At 36.9% G+C, this 11,434-nt stretch overlaps 1 protein-coding gene across 1 annotated transcript in view; it reads left to right on the forward strand.

Moving 5' to 3' along the window:
* prkg1l (protein kinase cGMP-dependent 1, like) overlaps positions 1-6,789 on the forward strand; it is a 33,571-nt gene extending 26,782 nt beyond the window's left edge. Inside the window, exons 9-20 of the mRNA XM_016235293.1 lie at positions 1,451-1,536; positions 1,877-1,942; positions 2,072-2,140; positions 2,239-2,335; positions 2,452-2,591; positions 3,522-3,611; positions 3,905-4,046; positions 4,192-4,355; positions 5,170-5,292; positions 6,206-6,265; positions 6,455-6,521; positions 6,650-6,789. Of these exons, the coding sequence (XP_016090779.1) occupies positions 1,451-1,536; positions 1,877-1,942; positions 2,072-2,140; positions 2,239-2,335; positions 2,452-2,591; positions 3,522-3,611; positions 3,905-4,046; positions 4,192-4,355; positions 5,170-5,292; positions 6,206-6,265; positions 6,455-6,521; positions 6,650-6,748 (1,203 nt within the window). The 3' untranslated portion in view covers positions 6,749-6,789. The remainder of the gene's footprint in view (positions 1-1,450; positions 1,537-1,876; positions 1,943-2,071; positions 2,141-2,238; positions 2,336-2,451; positions 2,592-3,521; positions 3,612-3,904; positions 4,047-4,191; positions 4,356-5,169; positions 5,293-6,205; positions 6,266-6,454; positions 6,522-6,649) is intronic.
* The last annotated feature ends 4,645 nt before the right edge of the window (positions 6,790-11,434 follow it).

The raw sequence follows: 11,434 nt of genomic DNA on the forward strand, positions 1-11,434 counted from the left end.
GTTGTGCTATAGATAGAATAGAGTAGAATAAGATGTAGGGACTAGGATGGGTAGTAACTAATAAATATAAGGTTATTGCATATATTTTTATTGCACAATGGGGGAAAACATTTATAGTTTTTCTCATTCACTTTGGTGCATTTCTCAAATCACACTTAATATTTGCAAAAAAGTATGTGCATTTCTCAAAACAATTTGTACAAACAGCACCACACAATGGATTACCTGCAAAAGCCTGTAACTTACTCAAAATCTTTAGTTCATCTCTCAAAAGTATATATGTCAATGAACATATCAGTGCCAGAATGAAAAGTCCTTGTGTCATTGTTCTCAAACAAGATAGTCAAAAATGCGTAGTCATGTTGTCAATATAACAGTGCACTCTGTTAGTATTACCTGATGTAAACTATGGCAACTGTTTGGATGAAAGTTACTGTATTGAAATGCACCTGCACAATTCATGACAATTTACAAAAAGACTAATAGAAATCTGTAGAAAATATGCTTGACAGTTTATGACAACTAGATGACATGTAATGACATATATGATGAACTAATGACTAGATGTTTTGTGGGGTAAAACTATTGCACAGAGAACTATATAATACATTTTATGCATTAACATGACATTAGCAACTGACAATATAGGAAACCACAGACAAATGTACATAATCAATTGCATGAACGTACCAAAGCAATCGCAACTTGTTCAAAAGAGTGAGAAACTGCTTTTATGATGTGCACAAGTGACTAGATGATGTGGAGGTTGAACAAGCAGTTTTGAGAATTTAATTTCTGATCTGAGAAATGCACCAAAGCGAAACTGTAACTGTTCATAAAGTAGACATATGACAACTAGTCTGTGTCAGAACAAATTCATCTTGATAATGTCCGATAACTTTGATAGAAATGTATGTAATGAAATCGGTTGAAGAGCTGTCAGCTGTTAAATTTAAGCACACAATTAGATAATACCACTTTAGGTCAAGCAACCAATTACCAAGCAATGCTTCATTGTGTTCAGTCTGTGGTGTTAAAAGGTCGCATTAGCAATTAAAGAAACACACTTAAGCAAAACATAATCAGGTCAAAGTGTCTAAATAATTTTTGGTCCCAAATTTTACTGGTAGTCCACTGTATGAAGAATATTTGGGTATAATATGTCACAGTTTACTTTATTTTGCTATCCTCACTTACATAAATGAATTATAGCGTCCTGCACTTACTAGTAAAAAAATATCAAAAAATATATCTGGTGTCTGCATAATTTTTGGTTTGACTGTATATCATTTTTATTTTATTTTATTATGTAATAAGAGACAAAACATGCTCAACTACGTTGGAAAAGAATTGTCAAAAAATTTGACTGCATAATTATTTGTTGTATGATAGATATAGAGATGATTGAAGTGCAGTAATAGCATAACAGTATGCATGCTTTTGTTCTTAGGTGAAAGTATTTGAGAAGCACTCAGCCAGTGAGGAGAGTATGATGGTGTCCGTCCTCACCAGAGGGGATTGTTTTGGAGAGAGAGGGTAAGATTCAACCCTCACCAGCAGGGTGCGCCACTCTCTGAGATTTACCTCGCAGCTTCTTACCTATCCAACACAAGAAATACGACCGGTGATATTTATGTAGGACCAGAGAAACTCACAACAACCATGCATATTAACAAAAGAGGAGCATATATAATTTTAGATCACTTATGTAATGTACTGTAGGTCGTGCACCATTTTTCTAACTTGCCCTGAAGCAAGAGAACTGCAAACATGTGTATGTTGAATGCTTTGTGGCTTCACTGAGGACCATTGAAATTCAAGTCAGAAGGTATCATGTATAACATTAACATCTCAGACCTGTGCCTTTGCTCTTCAGAGACGACGTGAGGTCGATGAGCGCTCTTGCCGCAGGCGATGTGACATGTCTGGTCATAGACAGAGAGTAAGTGTGCACCGTGAGGGATAAACCGACTTACATGCTATGGAAACAGCAAAGTGGGCGAAAAAACATAACTAATTCAAACTTGTGCTGTAAAGCTGACCTTGGCTATATTCCACCATCTATATCCAGGGTTTTCAAAAAAGTAACTGGAGGCTTGGACGATGCCAGAAAAAATCCTAGCAACAAGGCCAGATCGGAGTAAGACTTAAAAGTCTGTGTATTTGACATTATTCACTGAAATAAATGAAACATCACCAGTGTGATGTTAATGAAGTGCATCTCTATATAACAAACAGGGCTGATGAAGATGGGTCTGCGTTTGGTGAAACGTCTCTCAGCAGTTTTCAGATGCTGTGTAATCTTGGAGAAGGACAGTGCGGTCACACTCAGCTCGTGAGTTCTGTACAATGTGTATTATTAATTAGCTCTGCAGTTTATGCTTGTTTTGATGAAAAAAATAAAAGTTCCATGTAGTAATTATAATTCAGCCAAAGTTTTTTTGTCATTAGGTCCATTTGAAGAGTGACTCCAACTGTAAGTTTGCATTGAAGACCTTTAGAAAACAGGCGATACAGAGCCCAGGCCAAAGAGAGAGGATACTCGCAGAGAAACACATCCTGATGGATCTCCAAAGTCTGTTTATAGTAAGGTCAGAACATACACCAGGGCAGCGGTGTCCAATTCTCTTCTCAAGTTTCTCGTGAAGTCTGAAGACCTTGATTTCCTTTTGAAAAAGGGAAGTATGGCAGCTGGTTTGAGTTGGTTTAAGCTGGTCCTTAGTTGGTCCTGAGCTGGTTTGCTTGCAGGTGCAGGGCTGCAGTTTTTTTCTGTCTTTAGAGAACGTTCTTAATGTTTCATTACAGTTACATTATCAGTGTGTTTCTTAGTTCTAAAACACCAGTACATAGAGTAAATGGTTTCTGAAGAACTAGGTTCTTTATGGAATGATGTGTGAAACCAGTGACAGGCAATAAAACCCTTTTTGCATTGAATTGAAACCTTTTTAAGTAGTTGCATTCGTTATTAGACTCCTTTAACCATAGATACACTACTGTGCAAGCTCAAAGGTTTGGGGTTAGTGTTTTTCAAAAGTCTTTTTTGCTTGCCAAGGCTGCGCTATTGTGATTTTTTTTTTCTCCAAAAATACAAAAATGTTAAATATTATTACAATTTAAAATAGCTGTTTTCTATGTAAATATATTTTACATTTATGTCTGTGATCAAAGCTGAATTTTCAGCAGCATTACTCGTCTTCAGTGTAATGAGGAGGAAGCTATGAGGATTTTTTTTCAGGATTTTTTGATAAATATAAAATTCAAAATTTTTATGACATTTGTTGATTTGTTGACATAGGTTGGCATAAAACTGATAACAAATGACAGTTGTAAAACAAATGTATGTATAGTGATTGAAAGAAGAAATATAAAACTTCAGTATCAAAAATAAATAACAAAAAAATACAGATATTGCCCGTTCATATCAGCCTGTCAATCAATTGCCAATGAAATGTCATTTTTTAATGTGTCAATAGCAATGTTGTGTTTTGCTGTAAAATTCTAAGTTTTATGTGTCTGGTCAGGTTGCATTGTACCTATAAAGATGCTTGGTGCCTGTATATGCTGATGGAGGCTTGTGAAGGTGGAGATCTGTGGAATTTACTGAGAGAGAGGTACATTACAGTCTCAGTAGCTCAGCGTACACACAGTGATATATGCACACAATTATTCTCAACTGATTCGTTTTAGTGATTTGTAAATCACTTAACTCCAAGGAAGGACGTTCGTGCTGAGTAACTCTGACATTTTAAGGAATTTTTATAACCTAATCAATAGAAGCTGATAGTATTTAGCTAAAAATTTACAAAAATAAAACACGTAAAGACTCGATGCTACAGTGAACACATCATCTTATGAACTGAACTAAACTGACAATGGCTGACTAATATGTGGTTTGCTGTTTCAGGGGGTCACTGGAAGAAGATGCTGTTCGCTTCTATGCAGCGTGTGTGCTGGAAGCTCTTAGTGTACTACACGCCAAAGACATTGTTCACAGAGACCTGAAACCTGAAAACGTGCTCCTGGACCAGCGAGGATACGCTAAACTGGTGCAGAATAGATACAAATTCAACCATGTTTAAAGTTAAACCAGATGGCAGCCTGTAACCACTTGTTTGTGATGATTCATTTTGGGTCATTTTAACTATTCTAACACTTCAGCTGTGTTTCTCTCTATCTCTCTCTATCTAACAGACAGGGTTTGGTTGTGCTAAGAAGCTGGGCTCTTTGCACAGAGCCTGGTCATTCTCTGGATCTGTGGGTTATCAGCCTCCAGAGGTCATTCTGCATCAAGGTCACAGCCTGTCCGCAGATCTCTGGGCTCTAGGGATGTTGCTGTATGAATTGCTCAATGGCAGGTGAGGGTTTTTTTCTACATCTTGTAGCAATTCTTTTGTGATTTTGCAAAGGCAGTACTGCCTATAGACTCTTACAGTATATTACAGTAGGCTTATATATAAGCATCAAGTAATATTCTGGCTTGTTTAAAAAAAAGGAACAAAAAAGAGCTTGCACACTATTTCCCGAGGACAAAAATCCAACAAAATTCAGTGCTCAGAGCAAAAAGGTGACATTTTTGGGTTTCCCCTTCATCAGTGACCAGTTAATATATTTAGAATGGAAGCTTAGCAGGTGGGTTGCACTACAAATAAATGTTTAAAAAGTATAACCAATAAAAAAATTCTGTCATAATTCTGTCAGACTTAATTTAGGTTTGTAATCACATATAAACATTGATTATACAGCACATTATAAATGGGGCAAACCAATGCACTTTGTTCTTGCATGACAAGCAAGCACAGCTGAGCTTCTTTTTACCATATGTTGTTACCACTTACCAGCTTTGATCAACAAGCCATGCGCATTTAGTTATTGTGCAAATTGTAGACAGTTGTACTTACTAATTTGCACATATGTGCCACAACACAATTTACAATTTGCCTAAATCAATAAGAAATTCAAATCTGATGTGAACAAGAAGCTAAGTGTTCAGACATCTGAACTTATTGTTTTGAGAGAAAAAAAAAATCAAGCCAAAATTGAGTCAAGGCAGTTGAGAACTCTATGAACTTCAGATTTTTAAAACCTTCATCTTGACTGCTAGGCCTTTATTGCTTGTGCATTACTATAACAGTGGTTTTTATTTATTTAAATGTTCAATTTAATTTCCAGTCCCCTGTTCTCTGGCTCGGAGCAGCTGAAGGTTTATACAGCATCTCTGAAGGGAATAGATGAGCTAGAGTTCCCAAAAACCATCAGCAGGACTGCAGCACATCTTATCAAGAGCCTCTGCAGGTACAAATAGAGTGTTTCCTCACAGTGTCTGTTTCCTATATGAGAAAAAAAAACATGGTGAGAAAAGCAAGTGAAACGTTTGTCACTCCTTTTTTAGAGAGTTAAATAGACACACACACAGACAAACAGACAGACACACACACAGACAGACAGACAGACAGACAGACACACACACAGACAGATATATAGACAGACAGACAGACAGACAGACAGACAGACAGACAGACAGATAGATAGATAGATAGATAGATAGACACTCAGACAGACAGACAAACAGATAGATAAATAGATAGATAGATAGATAGATTGATTGATTGACACACAGACAGATGTATAGACACTCAGATATATAGACACTCAGACAGACAGACAAACAGATAGATAAATAGATAGATAGATTGATTGATTGATTGATTGACACACAGACAGATGTATAGACACTCAGATATATAGACACTCAGACAGACAGACATAGATAGATGATAGATTGATTGATTGACACACAGACAGATATATAGACACTTAGATATATAGACAGTCAGAGAGACAGACAGATAGATAGATAGATAGATAGATAGATAGATAGATAGATAGATAGATAGATAGATAGATAGATAGATAGATAGATAGATAGATAGATAGATAGATAGATAGACACTCAGACAGACAGATAGATTGATTGGTTGATTGACACACAGACAGATAGATAGACACTCAGATATATAGACACTCAGACAGACAGACAGACAGACAGATAGACATATAGACAGATAGACAGATAGATAGATAGATAGATAGATAGATAGATAGATAGATAGATAGATAGATAGATAGATAGATAGATAGATAGTGTGAGCAGCAGAGCTACGCTGTGAGGTTTGTATGTCTGCTATCATCTGTCACCCATTTCCAGGCTCAACCCCTCAGAGAGACTGGGCCAGAGGAACGGGGTCAAGGACATCTGCAAACACATGTAAGACCTGTTTGTGTGTGCGCTTCATCAAATATATTTGTACAGAAGGAAGAGACGGGACTGGTGTGCGTGTGTGTGGGGGGGAGATGAGAGTGGAAAAGAAAAGAGCAAAGGAGAGGAGAGGATGCGGCTCTGTTTTTAAGTGCTGGCTTATTTTCTAGACTCATTAACTTGTGTTGTGTTTCTCAGGTGGTTTGAAGGCTTCGACTGGGAAGGACTTCTGAAGGGCACATTGACTCCACCAGTAATACCAAACGTGAGCAGCATAACAGAACACTGTAGAGTTTAGAACACTCTATTCAGTTTATATTATATACTTATATAACAAACACATCTTTCCAACGATGCATCTGTCCAGTTCAAATAAATGTAGCCTTTCTACAGGTTCCCTGTGTCTCTGATCTTGGAGGATCAGCACTCCTGCCAGAAACCCACACTGAAGCAGCACCACTGGATGATTCTGGCTGGGATGTAGACTTTTGATTTATACAATAGTGATATTGACAATGTAAACTGGGAAAAAATAATGGACTCTGGTGTTTATTTTGCATTGACTTTGCAGTTGATTATTATAATAATTTTTTTGGTTACACTTTACTTGAAGGGGTGTGCATAAGACTAACATGACACCTTCATAATCATGACATGACACATGTCATGAATATGAAGGGTTGTTATGCATATTTATGACAACTGTCATTAAGTGTCATTCGCTCAGTTATGTAATTTTTAATGCAAAGATGACATTGTTTGAGATGTCTTTGTTATGGGCTATGGTTAGGGGTAAGGGTAGGGGTAGGGTTAGGTCAAATAAAGTCATATTTGCATTAAAAATGACATAACTGAGCGAATAACACTTAATGACAGTTGTCATAAACATGCATAAAACCTCCTTCATATTCATGACATGTGTCATGTCATGATTATGAAGGTGTCATGTCAGTCTTATGCACACCCCTTCAAGTAAAGTGTTACCATTTTTTTTTCTGAGTTGAGATCCAATGGCGACAGTGCACAGCTTCAGGACTGGAATTACATTGCACTTCAAATGTGTCGAAATGCATGAAATGCAAATGTACATAATTCCTATTGGATTTATTTTTTAATGGAAGCTTATTTCTGTCACAGAATAAAAATACAAATAGCATTTACTTCTTTCTTTTTTCAGAATTGCATGATATAAACTCTCAATTCTGAGAAGAAGAAAACAAAACTTGCAATTGTTAGAAATATTCAGAATAGTGAAATGAAAAGTCACTATTAGCTACCTTTAAATTATGACTTTTCTCGCAATTGCGAGATTATCACAATTCAGACTTTCCTCAGAATTGCTAGTTTTTCTCAAACAATTCAGACTTTTATCTCACAATTCTGAGTTTATATCTTGAGAGAAAAATAGTCAGAATTGTAAAATAAAAGCGCAATTACTGTTCATATATATATATATATATATATGAAATAGCCTATATCCTTTAATTGAAACTGGTGCTCTGTTGTGCCAAAAGACATTTCGAAATATTTCACCACATACTTTTGCTTTTGCCGCACAGACCTTTTATGTCCTATAAATGTGTATTTATGTATGATAACCCCCTCAGCTTTCAGTGGGCCGGACAGTTTGAAATGATTAATAAAGAAACATGGATGAATGAGAAAGTAAAGAGTGGGATGTGCTTGATTAAAAAGAAACATTCCTATTGGATTATAGCCAATAAGCCGCGAAAGAGAACTGATCACGGACAAGCATTGTGGAAGGCAGAGGGGGCCAAGGGTGTGTCCGAAATCGCATACTGTTTAGTAGGTACTACATTTGAATTTGAACGTACTACTCGACCATTAAAAAAGTACGTTCTGTATAGTATAAATGTGGGTAGAATGAAATTCGGACGTACTACATCCGCCATGTTGACATTGTCACGTGACATACGTTGTCACTACAGCGCGAATATTTAAAGAGCCTAAAATTTTTACATTTTTGGCTGGATTTTGCTGTCGCAGACAGATTTCCACAGTCTGCGACAAAACCCCCGGATCATGACCAAATCGGTGCTCGTTGCGGTCGCCGAAGCTCGTTAAATATGAGCAGGTCAGCAACGTGATCCGAACCTGTCTCGAGCTATCACAGACACTACGATATTTTCAAACCTGTTTGATATTATCGCCACGTGATCTCATAATCTGAGCGACACAATGACAAGGTGGAACTAATCCAGCCATATTCTCTTTTGTCGTGGTTTCTTCTTTCTTTCTGATAAAATAACTGCACAGACCAATTGAAGGACCAGTTGATCGTCCATGCTTGAAGATATGGCCTATAATCGCTGTAATTTCTCGCGAGAATTTATGTGAGAAAACGTATTTTTGCTGATGGTCGGGAACGCCTCTTCACTGAATGTTTTGTAGTGTGTGCACCTCGTTAGTGTTGGGTTGTGTAGGCTAGTATGCTTGCAGCTATGACAAGACAACGACAGATGAGAACAAATCTTGTTGCATAGTGTGAGCAACAGAGTGATTCGGCTAGACTTTCAATCATGTAGTGTGAGCCCGGCTTTACTCGTGCACACCCTGGGGTGAGGCGCTAGCGCACGCTTGGATTGGGTAATTCTGGCGCTGAGGACCCCCTGGCAAACGCGAGAAGCCGGCCCCCTCCACAACAAATGGAATTGAGTGGGGGGAACAAATCTTGTTGCATAGTGTGAGCAACAGAGTGATTCGGCTAGACTTTCAATCATGTAGTGTGAGCCCGGCTTTACTCGTGCACACCCTGGGGTGAGGCACTAGCGCACGCTTGGATTGGGTAATTCTGGCGCTGAGGACCCCCTGGCAAACGCGAGAAGCCGGCCCCCTCCACAACAAATAGAATTGAGTGGGGGAAGGGATCATTTTCGTAGTGGGGCACAGAGAAACAGACATTCACCAAAACAATAACAACCCATATTATAACTGAAATAGATAAAGTTCTAGATTAAAACAGATCACCAATACAGGATAGTTCAATTTAGAACAATTTAAATAAATTAATTAACTACACAAAAACCCAAGGTGACCAGATTTCTGAAATTAAGACCGGGGACATTTCCTAGTTCAGTTGTCAAAATATCACTGAAATCTCACTTATTGTGCTTATCTACGAATTAAAAATAGGGATAATCTTTTTTTACATGTTTTTTAAAATTGGTGTGGGTTCCAAGTATTGAGTACATGTACAGTAAATGAACATACTTTCCAGAAGGCCAACAATTCACTAAAAATGTTTTTTTTATTGGTCTTATGAAGTATTCTAATTTGTTGAGATAGTGAATTGGTGGGTTTTTGTTAAATGTGAGCCAAAATCATCACAATTAAAAGAACCAAAGACTTAAACTACTTCAGTCTGTGTGCACTGAATTTATTTAATACACGAGTTTCACAATTTGAGTTGAATTACTGAAATAAATGAACTTTTCCACAACATTCTAATTTATTGAGATGCACCCATATTACTAATTACAGTGATGTTTGAGGATCAAACTTACCATAGTTTTTTTTTAACAGTTCACCAAAAATAACACTTATGAAATAGTAAATAGTAACTATTGCAAATAGCAAACATATCAAATCATTATTATAACAAAATTATAGTTTTACAAAAACAATAAAAATAAAACAATATGAGAACATATGATAAATAAAACTGCATTTAAAAGAAATATGTTTAATATTTTCTAACTGTATTTAACATTTTCACAAACTGAGAACAGTAATTACAACTCAATTTTATGTTTATGCTTTTGGAAATCTATCCCAAGCCAGGTGTATTATTTAGCATTTTAGGCTCATTTTGACAAATGCTCAAATGAAAGCAGCACCCTCAGCTGAAGATGTAATAACAGCTCTCTAGTATAGTTGTGTTTGCACATCAAATGTTTCTATTTATAACGTGTTCATGCAGCGTTGAGCAAGTAGCCAATCACAGAGAGAGCTGTTGATTTCTTGAAGGCAATAGCCAATCAGGGTAATTTAAGTTAGAATAAGCTAACTGCTGAAAATGCTGTTTGTTTGTTTATTTCGTCCAGTACATGCTCGCGAATCCATTCTTTATAACAAACAAAGCATAGACACAATAAGACATTAATTGTGGGACAGAAATATGACAAAATGCCCGCCTTGGTGAGTAGTCACATAAAAACACACACACAGAGAGAGACAGAGAGACAAAGAGAGAGAAGAGGATTTATGCTCAAGCTCTTTTGAAAAAGAAAAAAAAAACATTAACCAAAAAGTTTCTCTTTGGTCAAAAAAAGGTTCCCGATCACTGGTCTATAGGGTTAAATCAAATTTAATTCTTCTGGATTATTTTTCCTACAGGATTTGAATTTGACAATATATTATTTCTTTCCACATTGGTCCAGTTTTAACACGGCTGTTTGTTTGAACTGAACAAAAGCAAAGAAAAAGTCTGGTTCTGGGGACCATCTGCACTGCGTTTTGTTAGGCATATGTTTCTCTTTTCTGACCCAGTTTAGTTAATGGAGCTCCCTGCAAATGAGACGATGATCTGAATAAAGTGTGTTAAATTAGGGAGACATAGCAAATGTGCAGTGTCCCCATGATTTTAATTGAAGATGTCAGTTATGTCAAATGTCGTTGCCGCAGGCATCACAGTATGGTGAGGGGCGTAACATTTCCGTCACGCGCTTGAGGTTTTCGGCCAATCACAACACACTGGATAGCTGGCCAATCACAGCACACCTCGCTTTCAGACCGATGAGCTTTGTAAAAAAGTGTTTCAGAAAGGCGGGGCATAGAGGAGAAACAATAATGTACAGTATGTGGAAAATAATGTTTTTTGAACCTTAAACCGCATAAACACATTTCATTATACCAAATACTGTTCTTTTTAGCAACGTCATATGACCCCTTTAAAAAGACTGTTGACTGAGGTTCAATATAGCCTATTTCATTAACGTAATGGGACATGCAAAATGGCTGATAAACTGATGAAAACCAATGCTCTAAAAGATTTTATTATTATTATTATTTTGGAGTTTTTAGCATTAAATTAAATCTGTCAATTAATGTGATGGATCTGCGAAGTTCGGTATAATATCAGTATGGGAACTTAAACACTAGACTTCTGTTACAGACTCCCTGGAGATGTTGCCAAAAAGCATGTTAAAGCACATAATT

This window comes from Sinocyclocheilus grahami, unplaced genomic scaffold (assembly GCF_001515645.1).
Source record: "Sinocyclocheilus grahami isolate Dianchi unplaced genomic scaffold, SAMN03320097.WGS_v1.1 scaffold465.1, whole genome shotgun sequence".
Classification (NCBI taxonomy): Eukaryota; Metazoa; Chordata; class Actinopteri; order Cypriniformes; family Cyprinidae; genus Sinocyclocheilus; species Sinocyclocheilus grahami.